Source organism: Kwoniella mangroviensis (assembly GCF_000507465.2).
Source record: "Kwoniella mangroviensis CBS 8507 chromosome 1 map unlocalized Ctg01, whole genome shotgun sequence".
Taxonomy (NCBI): domain Eukaryota; kingdom Fungi; phylum Basidiomycota; class Tremellomycetes; order Tremellales; family Cryptococcaceae; genus Kwoniella; species Kwoniella mangrovensis.
The window spans coordinates 123,844-147,825 of record NW_027062533.1 but is presented as its reverse complement, the minus strand read 5'-3'; the positions used below and the strand labels follow the sequence as shown (position 1 = coordinate 147,825).

The window sequence follows — 23,982 nt, the reverse complement described above, 5'->3', positions numbered from 1 at the left end:
ACCGCTTCACCGTTCACCTTTGACTTGTCATTCACCAGATCCATCATATAGAGTGTATATAGATCAACCCATTCCGCTCAATTGGCAACATCCCTGAATCCCATTGGGCTCGTGCGAGTCAACGAGTGACCAACCACTTGTACAATAGAGAAGTGAAGACACAACATGCCTTCAGAGGTAACTGACCAGGAGATTGAGAGGGAGATTAATACTTTGAGGTGAGTCTAGCCAAAAACTCCTCGTTTCTACAAAGTCATAAAGATCTACCGTACCTTCGAAGCCCTTGTATTTGTGTGGTGTACTGTTGACTGTTTCAAGCTGACTTGACTCCCACTACACCAGGAATCTACGGCGGAGATCAATAACATCTGCGGGACCAGGGGCGTTACCTTTAGATCCTGATCTCCCCCCTCCATCACCTAATTCTCGACCTGAATCATCCGGCTCATTATACGATACCAATGACGATATCACCTTATCTACACCTGATGGACTGAGCGGTGAGGATGCGGGATTATTCTGGGTCCCAGCGCATTTACATCCTGAACTTGCTCCGGGGGAGTTTCGAGCATTCTTGAAATCGCATACTCATCCTGATCCGACACACGCCGATGCCGCTGAAGCTGCCGAAGCGCCAGGACTGAGTAGAAGCCCAAGTTGGTTATCTCGTAATCCCAGTCGAAGAGGATCGGAAGGATTGGGTAGGAAAAGATCAATGTTGAGTAGACAATATCAACCTAAACCTGGAGATGACGTTGAAAATGAAGCTCCACCTTTACCAACCAGAAGACCAGCGAGTATATATGGTGGAAGATCAGGTGAAAAGGGATTGACTTTGAATGATTTGCAGAAATTGGAGGAGTTGGTAGATGAGGCGGATGAGGTGGAAGATGATCCGGAAGCGATGAGGACGCTGCTGAGGAGGAGTCTGAGTATGAATGTTGCTCCTGGATGTGAGTAGATTACCTTTCCTGTGCAATCACACTCATACCATTCATCCGTGCTTTGTGTCCGTATGATTGCCTTGCTTTGACTAACATTCATTTCCGATTCATCCAGTCCTCCAAGACGACATACCTCAGGGTGGTGATACCGATGATGCTCCCCTCATCCCTTCTCGACCAGGATCGATTCTTCGTCGTTCGGCACGCACCAAAATCAGAGGTAAAGCAAGTTTATCAGGTGATGGAGGAGGACATCGGTTCGCAGCTACGAGGAAAGGACGAATGACAGCTGCACCACAGCGAGAGTTACCCGTCTTTGATGATGAGTTCGATTATTCCGATAGAGTCAAGAAGTTAAGTACGGGAACGACGTCCAGTATGGGCGGTAGCGATCACTCACATGAACATGAAGATAAAGAAGTTTTCCACGATTCGGTACAGCACTTAGAAGAGAGAAGAGGATCGGATGAATCGACGGATGAAGCTCATATATTCGATGCGTACGCTAGAGATTCGAGATCCAGTTCGATGTCATCTTCTTCACGCGATCATTCCACTTCACCTAGTCCTGAACCTTCTCCTCCTGGGAAGAAACTTTCTTTACCGCCTGTGATAACGACTACACCCTATCAACAAGATGGAGATTGGTTTGCGTCGGAACATGATCATGATAGAACACCCACGCAGGAGACTGTCAGAGATCCTTTAGCTGGAGTGAGGAGGACTTCGCCTGGCGCAGAAATGCAATTGGAAAGACCGGCTATACCGTCTCTGATCAATTCTGGATCTAATTTACAAGTTCCGGAAGAAACGTCCATGAGTACACCTCAACAGTATCAATCCCAGTACGAACTCCCACCAGGCATGGCTCCTCCCGCTCAGCGCTCGTCTCTTCCTCCAGGTATGGCTTTGCAACAGCGGCAAGAGCAACAACAACAGGCGCAGCCAGCGCCACAGCCTGTCGATCAAAAGATGACGCCCGTGAACATCGAAACACCTAATCTCGCTCGTACAGAATCAGGAGTTTCGTCTGCATCTTCGACTGCCAGCAAGGAGAAGGAAAAGCAGAAGAAAGGCGGGTTGTTCGGCAAAAAGGACAAGAAGGATAAGGATGGAAAGGGGAAGAAAGATAAAGATAGATTTCTCGGATCGTTGTTTGGAGGGAAGAAAAAGCAAGAAGAGATATCATCAGTTTCCAACTTTTCCTCGGCTGGTCCTGCAGCAGCAGCTGCTCTGCTCGGTTCGTCCAAATCAGCTAAATCACTTGGAGTCCCGCCTTCTCCCTCGCCTATTTCACCTGGCTTCTCCAGCTACGCTCGGTATCCTATTCACGTAGAAAGGGCTGTTTACCGGCTAAGTCACATCAAGCTTGCCAATGCCAGAAGACCGCTGTACGAGCAGGTTTTGATCTCCAATCTCATGTTCTGGTACCTTGGTGTGATCGGTCGGAACGTTACTGAAGAGAAGAAGACAGCTTCGACGACTGATCCTGAAAAATCGAAAGAGGAAGTTAAAGCTCCCGTCAAAGGCACACCTCCCAAACCAGCTGATTCAGGATCGGCTGGGAAACCTTTGCCCAGAAGCAACCCTATCGAATCTCCGGCTCCTACACCTGCCCCACCACCAATCATTACACCCGTTTCGACAAAGAAGAACAGTTTATCGAAACCTGAGAGAGCCAGGGATGGTAGAAAAAACGAAGCGCCCATGCGTGCACCTTCGTATGGTATGCAGAATGCCCAAGTCGATCATGAGATGCGATCGCAACCGGTCAATAAGCAATCTCCACCACCTCGCCCACCTTCGCAACAATCTATCCCTCCACCTCCCCAAAATTACAGTCCTCATCAACAACCTCCTCGACCATTACCACAAAACGCTCCTCAAAGAGCGATGTCTCAACCTCCACCCACGGGACCTGGACCACGCTCACCCAACGAAGGGTATCACCATCCTCAACAACAGCACCGTCCCCCTGCCAACATACGTGGGCCACCAGGCGGTGTACCCCAGTCATCCTTCGGTCCTCCACCTCAAAGTAATGGCTCGCCCATTCTTACTGGTCTAGATGACAGGCGTGATACTCGACAAAGAACTATGTCGAACCCTACTCATTCTCATCCCTTACCGCCTCCTGGACCTAACTCTGGTGGTATGCGAAGAGTAGTCACTGATGGTAGAGGTCCACCCGAGGGTCAAGGTCAAGGGCAGGTCCGACCGTTATATCCTCAACATTCTGGACCTCAACCTGGTCAGATATTCCATCATCCAGGATCGAACGGCGGATCCGCTTCGCCATTCCCTCAACGACCTAACCCTACTTCGCCTGGACCTCAACCTGGGCAATTGTTCTCTCAACCTCAACCTGGACAGTTATTCCAGCATCCTCCTCAAGGTCAGAGGCCCCCACCTCAACATCAGGGATATGGCGGACCTGGACCAGGTCAAAGACCTCTGCCTCCTCCTGGAGGATTACCACCCCAGCAGGGACAGGAGAGCTGGGAACCCCCTCAGAGATTACCACCTGGTGCTGGACCCCCACAAGGCTACAACAATCGACCACCACCTAATGGAATCGGAGTTAATGGTCCAGGGTATGATCCAAGAAGAGGTCTACCAGGCCAACCTGGCCCAGGTCCACAACAACCGTATAGCCCGCAACAGGCTTTCTACGGTCAACATCCTCATCCTCCACCGCCCAGACCTCAGAGTCAGCCGCAGGTGGGCCAGGTTTATGGCTATCAGGGTGGAGGGTATGCACATCATCGGTAGGCAGTGGTGTTAGTGTGGGATAAGGGAAGATTGAAGAACGAAGAAGTGAGGATCATTTTCTATCGGGCAAAACAGTTGATCATCCCTGATAGACTCGTGAAATGCATGTGATGGGAGATAGGATTAGAGGAAAAGGATATGCTAGGTGTGTAATGATATGCGGATATGAGTGGAAGGTGGATAGATGAATTGCGAAGAACAAAGATGAAATGAGACCTATTGTATTTTTACTTCCAAATGTCATATGTCCTTCTTATCTCCTTACAGTTCTACATCATGTGAATAGAATGATCTTAGGAGTTTCTTCAAATCAAGTAGATTCATGATAATTTATGATGATGATGTTTCCCGTTTATGTAGATGGACTTTTCCCCTCCTCTCCTTTCCATTTGGCTCGTTTCGATGCTTTGTCTTTTGCATGAATCATGTTATGCCTCTCTGCTCTTTGTGATTGCATCTGATTTCATGACTATATAAGTGTGAACACATAAGAAGATGGACCGGGTCCCAAGTACGAGTACCACCACTCAATTAACAAATTTTTGTACAACGTATACTGTAGGATTGGGTATGAGATGATCCTCAAGGCCATCGATCCACCTTTTCCGATACATTGCTCAAATCCATCTGCCTAATGGCCAAATGGACCAATACCCTAGAATAAGTCCTATGAAACTCAATAAACAATTTATCGAACATCCCTTGGTTCCCTGGCTGGTCATTTGACGATGATGATGTCGACGATATACCTTGAGCGGTGAATACGAGATACACATAGTCATCGTTACCGGAATCGCTCCTACTACTAAATTGTTTCTCTTTCGACGAGTGAACCTGAGAATTCAAATATGGTTCGGACAGTACGGATAAGGTGTGATATCCACCTCTTATTGAGATGGATATCCACGATGAAGGGTTGGTTGGAGAGGCAGGTGAGAGGTTACCCCATGAATAAGTGATTTGCGTGGAAGTGGACGTGGACTTGGACGTTGGAGAAGATAGAAGGTGAAAGGGGATTTGGTCGATGGATTCTATAGTGAACTGCATTCATGATATTAGCATAGGATGTCTGTCTCGTACGATGTCATATGACTTGTAGCCAAATTAATGTAGACTCATGACATGTGTGAATATAATGAATGCACTTACCAAACCATTCACAACTGTCTGACCGATATTCACTTTGTATCCTTCCTCACTCATATCCACCTCTTTCCTCTCTTCAACCTCTTCATTGGATCTAGACCTTATCATTCTCACGATCGAACCTAGCGATCTTCCTTCCAACCTCAATGGCCAAGTCATCCAAAAAGCCTTATTCCACTTCTGTCCTATATCCTCATCCTTACCATCTGATAGTAGATGACCTATCAACAGATCCTTAGGTATTTTCACAGCCCACGAATCACCTAGTTCACAGTTCGTCCAACTGGCCGTACTGAACGGCCGGTCCTTTCTACAGGAGATGAGAAGTTAAGGAGGGACAGGTAAGCTCGGATAAAGAGATCGAAGGTTGAGGTGTTGGTAGGTCAACAAACCTAGACCTAGACCAAGGGAAGTCAGCGATAAGAAGATAGTTTTATTGTTCATCGTCTGTTGCTATGAGTCGTTCATGACCATGAGAGACAATGGATATCTGGGTGAGATACAATGTGATACTATTCGCAGTGCATATGATCTAAGCTAGCTGGGCAGAGTACCGTATAAGATTACAGAGTATGTTGAGATATGAAAACAACAACAAAAACCAAATTCGTCCCCGAGGCGGGTAAAATCAAAGCACCTTCGATCCGTCGTCATCTTATCCGTGTTCCGAGACGAAGACACTTTGATTCTGTCTACAACGTGATAAGATAACCCTAACTTAACCGAATTTGATCATTTCCTCCTCATCATCTTCTCTTCTCTCGGCAGTGGAAATCAACGCTCTCTTAGTTGGTATACTGTAATTAGATGTATTCCTACTGTGCACAGGTCTAGGGACAACGCGGTACGAATCTGATATGGAAGGTTGTGAGTATATTGAGGAAGTCTCGCTGGGAGGATTGTCTAGGGTTGGACTAGTACTGTGTCTTGCGATAGTTGGTCTAGGCCCCGGTATAGCTATTGATGCTGGGAGTTGAGAATATACTGAATCATCTTCATCAACATGGCTTATATTGGATATCGTCATTGCCCGAATGGTTGGTAACGGTGGTTTACCAATCCCTCCGATCATTTCACCCAATCCAGTTTTTGAGTTGTAACTACCTTTGGTACTGGTACTACCCTCTCTCCTCAGCTTGTCTAAAGTAGATGATCCTCTGGAATTGTAAGGTAACGTAGTAGACGTATAAACCGAATCAAAATATGGAAAAACGCTACTTGCCCTTTCCCCTCGTTCAATATCGGAAGGAGCAGTTGAATAATACGTAACCAAATCCTGATATTGGAATGGAGACGAGGCATTTGTATTCGATGAATATCTATTGGGTCGGTTGAAATGTATAGGTGTAGGTTCCTGGATGATCACTTCCGGTACATCCCTCACAACGATTTCAGGAGAAAGTTGTATAGGTGGTGAATGATTTTCGTTCATTGAGTGTGGATGGGGATGTAATCCTCTTTCCAAATCCATGCCCAGATCCATCTTCTCTCTTTCTCTTTCTCTTTCTGTATTGAGAGTAAGAGTATGGTTGGTCAGAGCAGATTTCAGAAATCCCGTGCCCGTAATCGATTTCCTCTTCGCAGGAGGCGGCAACAGACTCTCAATTTTGCCCTTTTTACCCTTTGTTGACATCTGTCTATTAGGGATGTATTCAGCTTGTTGAGGTGTAGGTGGGAACCTAACACTTCGTTTCGTCACTAAACCAGGTCCCGAACCAGGTATAATCTCTAATTTATCGACGTAGAATGACGAACTTCGTTTCTTTTGCAAGTCGGATAATAACGGTGCGTTTGATTGGAGATTATCTGTAGATGTCGTGGGAGGACGACGGAATCGGATCCAACATGAGTATGCATGCCAAGTATGAAGGTTGAATAGTAATGTTAAAGCTAGGATGGGTCCACTAAGGGCTGCAAAGTGAGGAATCAGGTCAGTCAAACATCTTGTGACTTAAATTTGTACAGTGACCCCTCAGGGGGCAGTAGCAGAATACAGTGTGCCTACGTCTACTCACCTTCAATCCCCCTGAACAACCAGGTATCATTCCATCCTACGATCTGTTCAATCACCACGAACCCTCCTATCCCTGCTGAAATGAGCAAGAGCATACTCGCCTGTGCCCAGTGTTTGGCTGTTGGGTGTATATGAGGAGAAGGATGGCCTGAGGTAGAATAGAGGACGGAAAAGATCAACAACGTGATTGGTACAGTTAAAACAAGAGGCGCTAGGAGGGTGAGAGGACGGACTATTTGTTTAAAGATTAGCCTCTACCACTCCACATATCCGAATACTTTCTTCTTCTGCTTTTTCAACGAGCGAGCCGCAAGGCATGAGAGGCACACCCATGACTCACCTGTTCTGAACCAATCTCCACTGGCTATACAATAGAAGCCCCACCATTTCGCCAAACCTTCCGACGAGCTAAATCCTCTGGAGATGGATTTTGAGAGAGTTGGTACACAAGGCAATAAGGAGTAGGCGTAAATGATGGTCAGACAAAGGATATTTCGGAGCTTGGTAGGTGGGACGGGATTTGGTATAGACGGAGTAGGAAGAGAGCGATATCGATACTATTTTAGTACACAGTTATCAGCTTTCGTCTTGTGGGTATCTGAGACGAACGGGAGTGGATATTCCACTCACCAAAGCGATAGCGGGTATATGAGTGACCATACCAGTCGTCAAGGCAGCTATAAGTATTGCATCTACACTGCAGAACAAATCTTGGGCTTGCCCTTTCTTGAGTACGTATCGATCTAGTATCGTGCTACTGCATGTTGCGATCGTCCATATCGCCAGAGAGATTGTGGGAGGAGTGAGTCGAGAGGTTGGAGATATACCTGAGAGATGATATGGGAATAGGTGGGGTACGATCGCGAGAACCATTAATGGGATCGACGATAGTGAGATCACTATACGTTTCGTCAACCTCATATATTGTTTCACGCAAGGTGAGATAGGGTGAGATGAGACGTATCACTCACGAACATAAGCTGATTGAGCTTTCTCCAGTAAGTCCATCGTTCATGGTATACACCAGACTCCGCAGCCGTTGCAAGCAGAACAACTAGTTGGTCTCTATCAACATGAGATGAATGCTACCTCTATCGGTCAACACAACTTTGGTATTGAGAGTAGGTCGATCGTGATTGCAAGAGTAGATTGGAAGGATCCTGCCTTTCCTGCGGGACGGTTATTGATGATAGTTAAATCAAATACGGTTACCTTGCTTTGGGAAATATCAATCGGTATATCTCCTGTCTTTGATGTCAGCAAAATCAGTATCTCTGGGATAAGCGTTTGAGCAATTTTGATCTTTCTTAAATTCTAGACCATTGATCGTAATCCTGATATTCCCGGAATGGTCGTCAAGCTTATCTTCACTACAGACTACGCATCAAACAGCCTCTCGTTCTGTGTGATCAAAGGTAGGTCTTTGATCGAGTGGATGATCAGTCAGAACATTCCTATGCATGGGAAAAGGAAAGGTACAAGGGGTACGGCGTCGATTGTTTGACGGACTGATAATCGTTCTCGAGGGGTTGACGATCACACCGAAGAAAGGTGGTTGATGTTTCAGGTGGCGTTTGGTTCATATGGGTGAGCAGTATCTCTCGCGAGTACGAGAGTGAGGTTGTAACTGGTAGATCTGGGTCGTAGAAGACTGCCCCTGACACGATGATGTCAGTCACAAGCAAGGTATTCAATCGAAAGAGAGAGATGAATGGATCATCATCGACAATGATGGCATGCAGGCATCTTAATGCATAACAACATCATCATCATCTCTTTCTAGCCACGTGGTTCAAGGGGGGCCGACACGTGGTTCGTGCCTTGCTCGACGTCGCTGTTGTGATTTTATGATTTTGCAACTGCCAGTAAGTACTTCTGTGATTTTCAAGAGTTGTCATCCAGTGTCGATCAGCTCTCATTCTGTCCATCGTAATCACCTCTGCATCTCACTGCACCAACAGCACATCAGTCAAACAGTCAAACAGTAAAATGACACGAACGAAAAAGTCTGCGGCTTCCAGTAAGCGTGTTAACCCGGAGAAGAGACAGCAGGCCGCGGCTGCCCAAGCAAGTAGTGCGGCTGGACCGATAGATGCGGCAAGTTTGATAGGTGAGCCCGCTCAGCTCGTTGTGTCCCGGGATATACCGTGATCGATTCGAGGATTGGCGTTGACCTTCCGTACGAACACCAAAATCAGATAAATCGCATACCCTGCTTGCTCAGTCGAATTTTGAACTTGCCATAAAATTCTTGGACAGGGCGTTGGAACTCGAACCTTCCAATGTTGAAGCTAGAGAGTTGGTAGGAATAGCAGAGCTGGAAGCAGGCGATGAAGAGCGTGGAAGGGAGGTAAGGTTCAGCTTCTTCCCCTTTAGCTTCATAAGGCTTTTTAACTGAAAATTCTGAGTTAGCACCTCTTACAACTATTTCCTCCTCACGCGGCCGAACCACCTTCTCACCCTTCTCCATACCTCTACCTCGCTCAGTCAGCCTCCGAACCCCAAGAAGCATTAGGATACTACTCAACAGCCACCGCAATGCTCGAAAAGCGTATAGCAGAGCAAGATCGAAAGGGTAAAGGGAAACAGCGAGGTGCTGAGGAGGAGGATGAAGAGGTTGATGAAGATGTACAAATGGCCGTCACTGCCTTAGTAGCTATGATAGAAATATGGATGTCCGACTTATGGTGATTCATCTGACGATGACTGGCAAACATAAAGCTGACATGATTTCTTCCCTCGCTAGTTTCGAAGAAGCAGCTGAGAAGAACTGTGATTCGTTGATACAAAGAGCTTTAAGCATTTCACCGAATAATCCAGAAGTCAAGTTGTCATTAGCCAGTATCAGGATGTCTCAATCCCGTTTCGATGATGCCAAGAAGGTGGTCATCAGTTTATACAATGATCTGGAAGGAAGAGAACCATGTAAGTCACTTGAATATCAATCCGTATTGAAGTCAAGAACACCCAAAGCTGATGTGATATCTACAATCTAGTTGATCCCATCCTACCAGCTTTACCCGTCCGACTAGCCCTATCCCGACTATTGCTCGAACATTCATTACATCTCGAAGCTTTGGATATACTATCAACAGTGAGAGAGGAAGACTCGTTGAATATCGAAGGAGCATATCTGGAAGGTTGGGCATTATACCTCCGAGCAGAAGCTATCAAGGAGAACCCTTCACTCCTCACCACCACCACCACTATCAAAGCTGAAGATGGTGAAGATGACGAACCTATGAGTGTAGAAGAATGTTTGAGCGAAAGTATGAGATCGTTAGTCGAGTGTGCGAGATTATACGAAGATCAGGAATATGTAGATGAAGGTATTGGATCACACGTTGCTGAGTTATTAGAGGAATTGACGAAGAATGGAGTGGTACCTGCTATACACGACGAGGAAGATGAGGATGGTGATGTTGAGATGGCTTAAATAAGTTCTTGGATCAAGTGAAGTCCGGTGTCACTTCTGGTAGGAAAGGTAAACTGGAGCGTGGACATTGATTGTAGAAGGAAGAAGGAAGAAAGAGGCAGCAGAGCAAGACGGAGCGAGACGATTTTTGATACGACAGCTTTGTAAGATTTGATTGATGCAGGCTTTAACACGATACGCGAACGCTCAGTACATATAACCGCTAAGCTTCACATCAATCGAAACCTTACTTGCACATTCTTGCGCCCGAGCTTTGACCGGCAAGCAGCATACTGACTCACAGTCAGCGTCACTCGACATTCCACTCTCTCTTTTGTTGTTCGCTGTTTCTTTTCCTTCTCTTCTTCTACTTTCTTTCTTTCTTATGATCTTCGATCTAAACCATTCATCATCAATCCTCTTACCATTGTCTTACAGCTTTCTGAAACGCCTAGACCATGTCAACGTACATACCCAATCTCCTGACCGCTAAAACCTGTGGCAGCTAAATCAGCTCGCCTCCGCATTCAGCGAATCCACATCTTCCTCGGATAACGTCAGCGCATTGGAAATGGTTATCAATACTCCTTTCTTGCAAGATATGATCCTCTCTAAGCTCGATAGGAGGGAACTCGTCACGATGCTTCGAGTTTCCAAATCAGCTTTTCAATCAGCCTCAAAACATTTGTACAGGGAATTTTCCTTCGAACATTACAAAAAGTTGGAGCAGGGCTGTTCATTAGAGGTGGGCGATATCACGACAGTAGTGAGTTACTGACAACTCGACCGCTCAGATTCATCTTTGACATAAACTTACCGGCGACTCTTGCTTTGACAATGGCGAGTTCCGCTGCTAATAAACATTGGCACTATTTAGGGAAATTTACATTATTACTTGTCAAATGTCCGAATCCTCTCTTTATCCACATCCAGCAAGAATATCGAGTTCTCGGATTGGACGAAATTGTTCAAGACGTTTCCTCACGCTTCGAGAATCACTAAATACGATCAAATACTCTATCGCGGTTTTGTGAATGGGAAAGAGCTGTTCATTTTCGAACATCCCATCCGCATCAGAATATCTCAACCCTCCTCAACAACAGACCTACGCGTGGCTCATCCAGAACCCTCGCTCACCACTACGGAAGAGTCAAGGTACCGATCGGATGGCAAGAGAATGTAAGCCTCTGCGTGCAAGTATCGGCAAACTGTGGTCTTACAATCAAAGATGAAAATCAGAAGGAGCGGACTTTCCGACAAGACATGATGGATCAAATGGGAAATTACGACTCTTTCACCTTAACGAAATTCTTGAATTACTCCCCCGTCTCAAATAAGATCGTACTGACGATAATCAGGGAGCTGGATCAAAAACGACTACTCGAAGTCACATGCCTGTCGTTCCTGAGGCTCGATCAGGATATGCTTGAAATCATCAGATTGCTTTCTAGATCACTTCTTACCGTTTCGCAGCACCCTAAAGATTGGACCGAGACTGGCGTCACTTTCGAACAGTTGCTGGGACTACTACACTGGGATGGGTTACGCAAGCTGTCCACCGTTGATTTCGGGAGCTATCGACTCCGACCTTCGTCTAGATTCACCGATGCTTCGATCCCTGATTCAAAAATAATTTTGCGAGGCTATAGAGTTGCAAAGGGCTCTTCCACTTACTGGAGCTTCATGATCTACCTCAAATGTTTCAGCGTTACCGATATTGATGCTAAAACAAGCAAGAGCGCGGAACGGTACGCCAGAGAATCGGCCAAGGTGTCACGTCAATACTTGAAGACAGAGAAGACGACTTTGAAGCTCTCAGTGACCATGGTCCACCAACGCCCTAGGTATCGGTACGAGACCTCGGTACAGATCGACAAAGCTTTCGAAAAAGAACTATCAGGTGCTCAGGTGGCAGAACCTGATGTAGGGTCCTAATTCCAAGGGAATGCATCAGGTATGTGAACCATATGTACTGCTTATGAAGAAGAAGTCAGGTAGAGCTGACTAAAACCTCCTGTCAATCTAGCATTCAACTATATGAAGGAGATACCACATCACATGCTGCCTCGATCAGCAATATATTCCGTATTTGTGTATACATAAATCATAGTGGGATGCAAAGTATACACGATACAACAGCTGATTCGCAGAATGTTGATGAATCAATCATAATTTGTCGAAGAAAAGTTACTGAGACAATCTGGATGTGGCCTTGAGATAATCTGTGATCACTGATACTGTATTCATGATCGTGGAGTAAAACAAAGTCAGCTAAGGTTGGCAAATTTAATTTCATATACAGCATACAGACATGAGGCGATTAAATCTGAACCGATAAGCCAGCTATTCTACTAAGAACTCGGTTGCAAAGACCTACCTCACCACTTGACCAAATCGGACCGATCTCTGAACGTAAAAGTCTCCTCCATCTCGTCTGACACGTCGTTTCATTTGTACTGGCTCAAATACACAAGGAGTACGTCTGAGCTGGATCCTCCTAGTGGGTTTGATTTTAGAAAGGTTAAAGCTAGCTTCATTCGTAATCCAATCCATTTCGTGCTGGATCTGATGTGGAGTGAGTTTGCCAGTATGACTAGGGTATATCAGTTGGATTTCGATTATCTTCAATTTAGGTAAGGGAAAGGATCGTTCTCGCTTCACCTGAAGTATATTTGATGGTCCATCATCTTCATGCGCAGTTGTTGGGTGTTTATATTGACATTGCTCAGATGGAATATCCCGTCGAAGAGATGTTTTCGCATTTTCAGATCTCCTAAATCGATCCTAATCTAAACCCTATATAAACTCTTCGAAAGTCATATGGTTATCAGCGTACTCGCCCTTGTCCGAAAGTATCGTCACAAATGTGATCCTTCTCAGCTACAGTATTGAGTAATTTAGGAAGATCTTGATCACCATGTACCAAACTCAGAGTTTCAGATAACAGTTGTCGATCATTCCTATTCAACCTTCGATCATGTTCTGAAAATATGTGAAGTTTGAAAAATTAGTGAATGCTGTATACGGACGGTATCCTGTGAGATACCAATCCGCCACTTTCGTGTTCATGAGGTCAATGCGCATCAGATAATACGACTGCATCATCCATCGATCTATCTTTCCCGACTGTGTCTCCTTACACCTGCGAACGACTCAGGGAGTCCTCTACCTGATTCTTACTCATCGATACCCCATTCACCCGACAGCCATAGAAGCGGAATCACTCTCACGAGCAGCTTCACATTCCCATATCAGTCACTCCTCCGCTCGACTCTGGCTCATCAGCTCACGTCAGCTCGGCAGAGTATCGACAAGGTGATATCATCTACTTTTTCTCTTTCTTCCGCTACTTCATAGACGGACGGCTGACTGTTAGCTAATCCCTAGGTCCTGTTAGCCAAAGAACCAAACACTTTCCAAAATGGCCACCGTCACCTTCAGGTCAGATTTCGCTCCCAACAAACTTACTGAACTCCACGATATGGTTTGGTCGATGCCCAATATTCGAACAGAGATCATGCTTTATCTCCCCAGCAAGGATATAAACACACTTTTAACGACCAGTAAGATTCACTTCCAAGGTGCTGTCGAGAAGCTGTATAGGATTTTTCCCTACAAGGAGTACGATGAGACTATCATACGATGCAGGAACAAGGTGAGTATGACTGATGAGTTTCCATTCTCGTAATGAGAAGTTCTTATGTCTTACTCTGCTTCATAAAGTCCCGAAGGTCAATTTACTTGAACGCTGTAAGGGTCATCGACCTTGGTCCATATGCATCGTGTACCTCGCCAACTAAATGGATTCGATACTTTGGTCCATTCCCCAATGCAAGATCGGTACGAGGTCATGTCTCTTCCTCAACTTCATCTCGAGCCTGGACGTTTGAGAGCAAAGATCCTTCTGTGCTCTTCCGAAGTTCCGAGAACGGTCAACATTGGTACACCTTTCACGAAAGGCTTTGGTCTGAGTTCACTTGGGATATCGCACATCCCCTGGACATCCCCAAGACTTCCATGAAGACCCTCAAAGCCTGGATATATAAGCAATGCGTCGCAATCGACATGTGTGACTCATCTTCCTCAACAGTATCAGTCGCGAAAGATCAAATCCGAGCTAGCTTACTGGACAGGGCAGGATCGGGTGGTATCGTCATCACTAGTTTCGTGTTACGTCCTCAATTCTTGAGCGAACACATATTGGAGATTTGCCAGGAGCTTGACACCGATGGTCTTTTCCAACTCGAAAGACTCTTAATTTTCGACATGGATGAAGCATCGAGACGAATCATTCACCGATTTGCGCCTGACTTAGTATCGTTGTGCATCGACCTTGATGATGATGCCGAAGATCCTATGACATTGAAAAGGATTCTAGGGTTGATCGATTGGAAGAGGTCTCTGAACCTCAAATCTCTTACAATACGCTGCTCCGCCGGTCTCCAACATGTGCAAGATTCCTCTTTGCAAGTAGCCTCGTCTCTTTTAGCATTGCCCGGACAATCCCTCGAGGGGGTTGATCATCGATCTTTATCTGCCTGTATGCCATAGTATCACCGAGCCAGATAACGATAGGTGTCTTCTCACCGCCCAACACGCGCTTTCGGGACTCTCAACTTTCTTCGGAACTGACCTCTACACTGACTGTACGATCTCAGTCCTCTGTCTACCTAGGAAGTTAGGCCACTTTCGTTTCAATTCGCCGGTCGAGGAGGATTTTCACAACAAAATCGAACGCTTGGTCAAGGATAGAGAGTCAAGCCGCATCGTGTTTGAACAAAGGTTCAAGGCATAGCCTAGCAATCAAAGCGATTGATGGAATGCATCGCCCTTGGGAGATGGAGAAATTCAAGTATTCGAGTATATAACATTGTATGTTTTCAGATTATGTAGAAATTTAAACAATCACGTTGCTGAGATCATATCTTTCCGATATGTTTCCTAGCGCTTCTACCATTACTCGCAACTCAGAAACTGTCCGGCGGATCATTCGATCAGATCACGTTGTTAGTACATCACATGTGATCGATATAATCCCACCGGAAGCGAGAGGACCGTGAACGCTATAGCCGAACCTCGTTGCCATCGGCTGCCAGGATATGGCATACAACGATGGAAGATCAATATCGTTTATCCCTCCGAGACAATTTTGACCAAACTACAGATCAAAGAGGAGAAAAAGGTGATCAAGAACCTAGCGCGTCTCATAGCACCGCTTATAGACACTGAGAAATGGAATTGGAAAGAACCGATGAGGGAAAGACATCTTGGAACGAATTACAGAATCACGAATGTCTCTTTCCGCAAGAAGGAGAAGCTGATGCGTGAGGTTGAAAACGAATTCGCTAAGGAGATGGCAATATGTCTATCCAGGTGGAAATGAGCATTCGATAGGGACGGTCGAATGATTAGCCTATGATATACGTTAGTAGACTTCGTTAGATGAATTGACATATATAGGAATCGTAAGATCTGATAATGACAAGACGGATATCCGTGTAAATATCGATGAAGCAGAAGAGACACTCAGATCGGAAAGAGATGGATGAACGCTGCTTTGCTGATCCTTCAAACAGTATGACAAGTGCGCAATGGATTGTCACAACATCAACCCGACAAGAAAAAAGAGGTGTTTATACACACGCGCACTTTGTGCTGATTCATCAGTTTAGCGTACAATTCTCATACCATTCTCATGTACCTCCATGTCCAGGTAGTTTCCCGCCCCACTGATCCCTATCCCTTCCGCTCTGTTCCTTCTTTAATACTTGTTCTTTCGCTTTGACTCCACCACCTGGCGCCTGCTCTAACCCGGTCCTACTTGCTGATTCGGCAGATGTTGAAGGGCGTGATCTCGACCTGCGTACCTCCTCGTCCCACCATTGCTGCCATTCTGGTGAGATTGATATGCGCTGAGTGGAGGGTTCGGAAAGCATTTCGAGGGTACGAGACATTTTACGGAGCTGCATGATGGAAACATCGAGCCGATCAGTTATGGCGAGAGATGAGCTAATATCCCATAGTACTTGAAGTAGGTACTTAGGATGATTGTAGGTATCGGGAATGGGTGGATAACCCACCTGATGCTCTATAGCTGTATAGTCTCTCTGCCTTAATTGCGGGTGACGGAAATTGTAACGTAGATGTAGCAGAAAATTCGGTCTCGATTCCTACAGTCGAATGTAGCGCGAAATCAGTTGTACAATTTTTTCGGATGTCACGATCGAAGCCAGACTTACAGGTGTCTTTGACATGGCATTTCGTACTCCCCTGACACCAGGAGTTCGACCATTAGCACACTCCGTCGACCCAAGGCTTGCAGGATACTCACTGTCTGTAAAGACTTATCACATCCTGCTGTAAACCTGATCTTGTCATTTTGGATAATTACACTTCTCTCCCTGGTCTTGCTGTTCTATGTTGTTCTTGTTGACTGATTGTGCGCTGCACAAGATTATCCGATACCTGATGAGTAGCAGTAGGATATATGGATATGGTGCAAGGAATGTTGGGTTTATCGATGACGGGTCAACTAGTGGTGATCCCGAGTGGAGGTGATGGAGAGTGAAAGATGGGTAACATATTTAAGGTATTTACCGCTTACTGGTCCACCTCACCGACGCGGTGTTGATCATCATCATCATGGTCGTCGCTTTCGCGGCCTGTCAGAACACCATTCATTGCATTGTTCACGTACATTCACCAGAGACTAGCTATAATATCATTACTCTCATCTCATCACACAGCCCAGCTGAAGATACAAGCATCCAACATGAACTCAGTTCTGACTCAGCTACAACCCTCCGCACCCCATCAATCTCGATTGGAAGAGGACGATGAGTTTGAACATACCGACGCTGCTTCATGGGGAAGTATGGCTGGATTTGGCAACCTGTCTAGAACGGGTGGTGTACAAGGGATGAGCGTACCTAGAGTATCTGATGTGAGTGTGATTGTTTCTCTCTACATCAATGACTCCGTGAAAGCCTATGCCATAGGAGACTAATGTGTTATATCGTTGACAAGCGCTAATCTCATGATTCATGTATAGCCAACATCGTTTCTTGATATGCACACGGATAACATGTCCTCCAACCCTGAAGCCAAGATAAAGATAGCACACGGTACGACGACTTTGGCGTTCAAATTCCAAGGTGGTGTCATAGTGGCTGTAGATTCAAGAGCAACTGCTGGAAGTTATGTTGGTGAGTGACTCGTTCTCTAGATAGCTAGAGCTTTATGTATCATCCAACATGAGGTCAAAGCTGATAATGGCTGATATATGACCTCTTCAATAGCCTCTGGGACGGTGAAGAAAGTAATCGAGATTAACAAATTCTTACTTGGTACTATGGCTGGTGGTGCTGCTGATTGTCAATACTGGTGAGTGTCAAAGTTTTAGATCCAAGCTTTCTTCAGAGATTACCAACGAGTGGCTCACTGGCAGATGTTATAACCCCTTACACTCTCATTCACAATATGTGTGGTATTGTGGTATAATTACTGACAACTTCCAATGATTATAGGGAAACATACCTCGGTATGCAATGTCGATTATACGAATTACGAAACAAGGAGAGAATCTCGGTAGCGGCAGCTTCAAAGATATTGTCAAACATCGTGTATCAGTACAAGGGTATGGGCCTAAGTATGGTGAGCTCATATCGTGACCTGCCGGATTCAATTCTTCTCAAAGAGGAACATCGAACTCTGTCCTTCACATTCCTGCTCTCTCTTGTTTTGTTGTCTAGAGGTTAGCAGGTCTAATTCGTTGACCTTCCTAGGGAACTATGGTCTGTGGATGGGACAAAACCGGACCCTGTATCTTCTATGTAGATGATGATGGACAGAGATTGAAAGGAGATTTGTTTTCTGTTGGTTCAGGTAGTACTTTCGCCTATGGTGTACTTGATCAAGTGAGTTTCGCGTCCTTTTGCCATTTATTTAGTTACCAAAGACCAAAGCAGAGAGAAATCTTTCGACTGGAGCTTAGCTGATATCTCATGCGTGACACAGGGCTACCGATGGGATCTGACAGATGAGGAAGCCCAAGAGTTAGGTAGAAGGTCAATCATCGCTGCTGGTCATCGAGATGCTTATTCAGGTAATACATGTAATTTGTATCACGTCAAGCAAGATGGTTGGGACTTTATCGGTAAGTGACTTGGTCCTGTATGACCTTGGATCCTTGGATCTTTGGATCTTTGGCTTTTAGTTCTCACATGGACCTATTGTCGAACGTGCTGACACATCCTCGTGATCTGATTAGGCAACTACGATGTCAATGAGTTGTGGTACGAGTACGAGGGCAAGAAGAAGGCTGAAAGGGAATCGCAAAACGCTGCAGCTGCTGCGTCTCCAATGGCCGTTGAACCATAGATCATAGGTCATCGTATATGTACATGAATGAGATGATGCATGAATGTAAATAGTAGATCAGCCCGTATCATTCATTTGCACTTGCCACACCATGAACGGGATTAGCGGCGATTGCCGATCACTGCAGCGTTTATTTTCGTAATTACGGATTGCCACTCCCGACTTGTGAGCATCTGCTTGTACAGACAGCATCGAGAACAAGGACCATCGTTACGATCGTTTATATTCCCTACCTCGATATACATATCAAGTATATAGTCATTGCACCCACCTCATCGTCTTTGCAAGAAGTGCAGATCTGGGAGAAGCGGCTGAGTGTAAAAGATATTCCAAAGGTCTTGAAAGTTTATGGCAGAAGGACATTGATTGTCGGTTGATATTCCAAGATGGTATGTCAAATTCCCCTCCGGACCAATCATTTTCAAACTAAGCTATACATACTGATTATTTTACATATAGGGTGTCCCAGCATTGTTCAGGTGGTTATCCAAGAAATATCCCAAAATTGTCAATCGGGTTGTCGAAGATACGCCCAAGAAAGTCAGGACGCAGGATGGGGAGATCGAAGAGATACCTGTTCAGTATGATGGACCGAATCCGAATGGGTTCGAGGTGGATAACCTGTATCGTAAGTCTATGTTCTCCGCTCATCACTACAGGTTTGAATCCAATGTAAACCTTATTTGGCTCTTGTTGAGAGTCTGGAGCGGAAATGATGGTTAGTGGTTGAGGAAACTGACATTGTGTTCTGGCATGTCTAGTCGATATGAACGGTATCGTCCATCCATGTACTCACCCCGAAGGTAAACCTGCACCAGAGACTGAAGCTGAGATGATGGTTGAGATTTTCAAATATACCGAAAGGGTCGTGAATATGACTAGACCAAGGAAAGTATTGATGATGGCCATTGGTGAGTATGACGACTATCTTTCTCATTCACCCGCCCATGTATCAGTTATTTCCTGTTCATTCAGCTGACCATCGGCGTGTATATAGATGGTGTCGCACCAAGAGCAAAGATGAATCAACAGCGTTCGAGGCGATTCAGAGCTGCTCAAGAAGCGGCGGACAAGGCTGAGGAGAAAAGAGAAGCGATAAAGATGTTTGAAGCTATGGGACATACTGTCTCGGAGGAAACCCAGAATCAGAAACATTGGGATACGAACGCTATCACGCCAGGTGAGTGTTTTGTCTTTAACCCTTTGCCATTCAGTATCTTCTTTGTACTCAGCATGCTGACAGTCGTCGGTGAATCCCGTAGGAACCCCGTTCATGAACCTACTATCAATCTCCTTAAAATACTGGGTATCACACAAACTATCTACTGACCCAGGATGGAAGAATCTCAAAGTCATCTTGTCAGATTCGAGTGTACCTGGAGAAGGTGAACATAAGATTATGGATTGGATAAGAAGACAAAGATCTCATTCGACCTGGGATGCCAATACATCACATGTGATTTACGGTCTAGATGCGGATCTGATTATGCTTTCGCTAGCTACCCACGAACCTCATTTTAGAGTGTTGAGAGAAGATGTTTTCGCTCAGGGGAATAAAGGTCCTCAGCCTTGTAAGAATTGTGGACAGACAGGTCATTTGACCGCTAATTGTATTGGTGAGCTAAACCTTCCGCAAGCGACTGAGTTCCATATCTGCAACGATCACAAGCCAAAGATATCGATATATTCAGCTGACATGTATACGTCATCACGTTTCTAGGCGAGAAGAAAGCAAAAGATCCAAATGTAGTGGAAGTAGCCAAACCCGTCGACCCCAAACCATTTATCCTCCTTGACGTCTCATGTCTACGAGAATATTTAGCTGTCGAGCTCAATGTACCCGGTGTCCCATTCCCTTTCGACCACGAACTAGCGATCGATGATTGGATTTTCATGATTTTCTTTGTTGGAAACGATTTCTTACCTCATCTACCAAGTTTGGAAATTCGTGAAGGTGCTATCGATGTCTTGCTCAAGATTTGGAGAGCGGAGTTACCCAGGATGGGAGGGTACTTGACGAATCATGGAAAGGTCAATTTGGATCGTGCACAGGTCATACTGGAGGGATTGGCTAAGAATGAAGATGAGATATTCCAGAAGAGGAAGGAAGGTAAGCTGGCGTTTCTTTGAGGATTTGAGAGACATAGCTGATCTCGTTTGTCATCTTTGTAGATGAGGAACGACAGGAACATCATTCCAAGCGAAGACGGATAGATGACCATCGTCGACAGAATGAGGCTAAGGGTAATGGAGGAGGACAGCATACCCGGTTCGATTCTCCACCCAAGGGGACAATGCAATTGAACGGACAGGAATACGTAGCTGTCCAACCTGCCCTTACAGCCCGAGGAGGTCCTTTACATCCATCGTTGCCTACCAGACCAGCATTTGACCTTGTACCCAAAGAAGAAGCCGATAAGACGCAAACGGACGCGGTCAAAAAAGCTATGTCGAATACAGCGTCCAACTCTGATATCGTGAAGAATAGGAGAGCTATACGGATGGCCAATCTCAGCGCGGCTGAAGCTCTCAAAGCTGAATTGTTAGGTGGTGATGCTGAACCTGAAACTGTCACGGTGGAGAACACCGAAGATGAGGAGAAAGAACAGATACTCAAAGACCCAGCTAAGGAGATATTGGAAGAACAAGGTGAAGATGAAGGTGTGGATGAGGAGATCGTACAGCCCGCTTTGGTCACCGATGAAGATGAAGGTGAAGCCCCTATTGGTGATGAAACGATTGAACTAGATGAAGGAGTGGACGAATCGCCTAATAGACCTTATAAGAGGAAGAGGACCAAAGCGGACGAGAATGATGAGGAAGAAGCAGAAGAGGATGACGAGTCGTCAAGTAGCTCGTCGGATGATGATGATGATGCTCCACCTAATCCTGAGGCCGATCAACCTATCCCCAAGAAGAAACTCAAGGTCAATCCCGATGGTACGGTTGATGGATATGAGGATGATGTGAAGCTTTGGGAACCTGGATATAGAGAAAGATACTACGAGAAGAAGTTTGGGGTCTCGTTATCGGACACTGAGTTCATACAGCAGTAAGTTGGGTCTTCTCCATTCCCATTCTTTGTCGGTTATACCTTGGTCTCCTTGGGTGCTACCAATCGTTACGCATCGAATTGTTAGCTGATATAACGCCTCATATAGGATAACAAAATCGTACATGGAAGGATTATGTTGGGTTTTGGAATACTATTACCAAGGTGTACCTGCTTGGGATTGGTTCTATCCATATCACTATGCACCCTTCGCTCAGGACTTCAAAGATATCGGTCAATTCAAGATTGAATTTGAGATCAGTGAACCGTTCAAACCCTTTGCCCAGCTGCTGGGTGTGTTCCCCGCTGCGAGGTGAGTCTGGTTTCCTTTTTGTCTTAACATACTCATCATGATATAATCGTACCACAACAATATCTATTGCAATCCAGCATACACTGTATCACTTCATAGGACGTAAGCTAATATATCACCTTTCTGATATTACAGTCGAATACATTTACCTGAACCGTTACAAGAATTAATGATAAACGAAGATTCCCCAATCTTAGATTTCTATCCCGAAGATTTCGAGATCGACATGAATGGTAAGAAGATGGCATGGCAGGGTGTTGCCCTCTTACCGTTCATCGACCAAGATCGATTACTTGCTGCGTTAGAAAGCAAAGAGAAGGATCTGAAGCCAGAAGAAAGGATTAGGAATAGGTGGGGAGACAATATCATGTTTGTGTCGAATCAGCAGGAATATGGGTTGAGCGAGGTTTGCTCGGAGATGTATGGGTTGAAACTCAAGGATGTCCACATGGTGAGTTGTCCAACATTGCGTTTTTATGATTGGGGAATATGGCGAGAGATGGTCACAGACTGTCGATGGCGTCCTACCATACGAGAATGCTACAGTGCTGACTCTTCTTTACGCCCAGCCCGTCCCACTCAACCCCAAACAGTCTGACGGAGCCACTGGGTCTATCCTAGCTGTACCGAATTACATCCCTTACTCGACATTCGAAACTCCCATACCAGAAATAGAAGAATGCCCCGATTTGACCAATAACAACTCTATCTCTGTTCGATACTACTTCCCTAAACAAGCCCATCCACATCGATCCGTCATCTTACCACAGTACAAACCTGGTCCGTCGAGGTTGAACGAGAGCGATAAAGACTGGGTCCGACGCGGAGGTGGTGGTGGCGGAGGTCATAGGAGAGGACCAAGACAGAGTGGAGGAGATAATAGGACCGGTGGACCTGGAATGGGTAGAGGTGGATTCCATCAGACTCCCCAACCTAGATCGACTAATGGGTATCCTGCGCCCAGCCAACATGACTTGGCACGTCATGGTGCTGCCCCTTCTTCAGGTGGATATGGTGGAGGTTATGCTCCACCCGGAAATGCTTATAACCCACCTCGACCTTCGTATGGAAAAGGTGGAGGAGGGTATGGTGGATATAACGCTCCTCCACCTGCACCTGCACCTTACGGTGGATATGGAGGCGGTTATGGAGGATATGGAGGTGCACCCGCGGGTAGTGCGTACTCTGCACCGGGTCAGGGGGGATATGGAGGTTACGGAGGTGGATCAGCTTATAGTGAGTAATTTATTCATTCAATTATCCCGAGCTTCATTACCCATGTATCTTTCAATCTTCTGCATCAGACACACTCACTAATTCCTGATTCCTGATTGATTATCCATAGGCGCGTACAATCCACCACCAGCACGTAATACCAACCCATACGCCGCTCCGCCACCTAACCCCTATGGTGCACATCCCAGACCAGCCTACGGCGCTCCACCACCTCAAGGAGGGTATGGTGGGTATGGAGGAACCGGAGGAGCAGGAGGAGCAGGAGGTGCGGGAGGTGCGGGAAGAGGAGGATACAATCCTTATGGAGGTGGGAATTCCGCTTATCAACCTAGGAATGGAAATTCTGGAGGAGGAGGGGGAAGAGGTGGTAGGAGGTAGGAGGTATTAGTCGGTTGGTTAAAACAGATGATATCATATTGATCTCTCTTCGAAGCAAATGAAAGATCGAAAATAGCGGATGTATCTTGTAGTTGGTGGAGGAAAGGGAAAAGAGTGAAAGAAACCGAATTTTTGTATCTTGTTCATCATCATCTGCAAATTCAGATCTTCAATTATTCTATGCATGGATATGTTTTTTTATTTTGACTTCATTGATGCTACATGACTCGATGGTCACGAATATTATGTACGGTATAAGCTGGGTGAGTGGTATGTATCTATTTTGGTCTATAATATTTACGGTCAATCCGGACGGATGTCATGCACGAGATA

At 45.6% G+C, this 23,982-nt stretch overlaps 9 protein-coding genes across 9 annotated transcripts; 6 read left to right on the top strand and 3 right to left on the bottom strand.

Moving 5' to 3' along the window:
* Window positions 1–165: 165 nt before the first annotated feature.
* Window positions 166–3,716, top strand: I203_100051 (uncharacterized protein; the record flags this gene model as incomplete). Its single annotated transcript, XM_019151219.1, has 3 exons — window positions 166–218; window positions 343–953; window positions 1,060–3,716. The coding sequence occupies 3 exons, from the start codon at window positions 166–168 to the stop codon at window positions 3,714–3,716; spliced, it is 3,321 nt and encodes a 1,106-aa protein (XP_018999544.1).
* A 582-nt stretch (window positions 3,717–4,298) lies between these two features.
* I203_100050 (uncharacterized protein) lies at window positions 4,299–5,306 on the bottom strand (the record flags this gene model as incomplete). The annotated part of the gene is made up of 3 exons (XM_019151220.1): window positions 4,299–4,757; window positions 4,866–5,125; window positions 5,255–5,306. The coding sequence occupies 3 exons, from the start codon at window positions 5,304–5,306 to the stop codon at window positions 4,299–4,301; spliced, it is 771 nt and encodes a 256-aa protein (XP_018999545.1).
* A 274-nt stretch (window positions 5,307–5,580) lies between these two features.
* On the bottom strand, window positions 5,581–7,884 carry I203_100049 (uncharacterized protein; the record flags this gene model as incomplete). Its single annotated transcript, XM_019151221.1, has 5 exons — window positions 5,581–6,773; window positions 6,878–7,108; window positions 7,217–7,433; window positions 7,507–7,775; window positions 7,848–7,884. 5 exons carry the CDS (start codon window positions 7,882–7,884, stop codon window positions 5,581–5,583), a joined length of 1,947 nt encoding a protein of 648 aa, XP_018999546.1.
* Window positions 7,885–8,865: 981 nt separating this feature from the next.
* On the top strand, window positions 8,866–10,312 carry I203_100048 (uncharacterized protein; the record flags this gene model as incomplete). The annotated part of the gene is made up of 5 exons (XM_019151222.1): window positions 8,866–8,986; window positions 9,075–9,226; window positions 9,289–9,563; window positions 9,623–9,801; window positions 9,873–10,312. 5 exons carry the CDS (start codon window positions 8,866–8,868, stop codon window positions 10,310–10,312), a joined length of 1,167 nt encoding a protein of 388 aa, XP_018999547.1.
* Window positions 10,313–10,931: 619 nt separating this feature from the next.
* On the top strand, window positions 10,932–12,226 carry I203_100047 (uncharacterized protein; the record flags this gene model as incomplete). The annotated part of the gene is made up of 3 exons (XM_019151223.1): window positions 10,932–11,057; window positions 11,169–11,321; window positions 11,369–12,226. 3 exons carry the CDS (start codon window positions 10,932–10,934, stop codon window positions 12,224–12,226), a joined length of 1,137 nt encoding a protein of 378 aa, XP_018999548.1.
* A 1,486-nt stretch (window positions 12,227–13,712) lies between these two features.
* On the top strand, window positions 13,713–14,842 carry I203_100046 (uncharacterized protein; the record flags this gene model as incomplete). The annotated part of the gene is made up of 2 exons (XM_019151224.1): window positions 13,713–13,946; window positions 14,015–14,842. The coding sequence occupies 2 exons, from the start codon at window positions 13,713–13,715 to the stop codon at window positions 14,840–14,842; spliced, it is 1,062 nt and encodes a 353-aa protein (XP_018999549.1).
* A 1,142-nt stretch (window positions 14,843–15,984) lies between these two features.
* On the bottom strand, window positions 15,985–16,669 carry I203_100045 (uncharacterized protein; the record flags this gene model as incomplete). Its single annotated transcript, XM_019151225.1, has 4 exons — window positions 15,985–16,254; window positions 16,372–16,461; window positions 16,531–16,561; window positions 16,623–16,669. 4 exons carry the CDS (start codon window positions 16,667–16,669, stop codon window positions 15,985–15,987), a joined length of 438 nt encoding a protein of 145 aa, XP_018999550.1.
* A 394-nt stretch (window positions 16,670–17,063) lies between these two features.
* I203_100044 (proteasome subunit beta type-5) lies at window positions 17,064–18,670 on the top strand (the record flags this gene model as incomplete). The annotated part of the gene is made up of 7 exons (XM_019151226.1): window positions 17,064–17,234; window positions 17,343–17,496; window positions 17,590–17,674; window positions 17,818–17,944; window positions 18,076–18,207; window positions 18,308–18,446; window positions 18,561–18,670. 7 exons carry the CDS (start codon window positions 17,064–17,066, stop codon window positions 18,668–18,670), a joined length of 918 nt encoding a protein of 305 aa, XP_018999551.1.
* Window positions 18,671–19,056: 386 nt separating this feature from the next.
* On the top strand, window positions 19,057–23,649 carry I203_100043 (5'-3' exoribonuclease 2; the record flags this gene model as incomplete). The annotated part of the gene is made up of 12 exons (XM_065516560.1): window positions 19,057–19,059; window positions 19,130–19,298; window positions 19,432–19,581; window positions 19,668–19,850; window positions 19,933–20,286; window positions 20,391–20,780; window positions 20,843–21,722; window positions 21,832–22,035; window positions 22,171–22,486; window positions 22,605–22,944; window positions 23,041–23,271; window positions 23,381–23,649. The coding sequence occupies 12 exons, from the start codon at window positions 19,057–19,059 to the stop codon at window positions 23,647–23,649; spliced, it is 3,489 nt and encodes a 1,162-aa protein (XP_065373378.1).
* Between the last annotated feature and the right edge of the window lie 333 nt (window positions 23,650–23,982).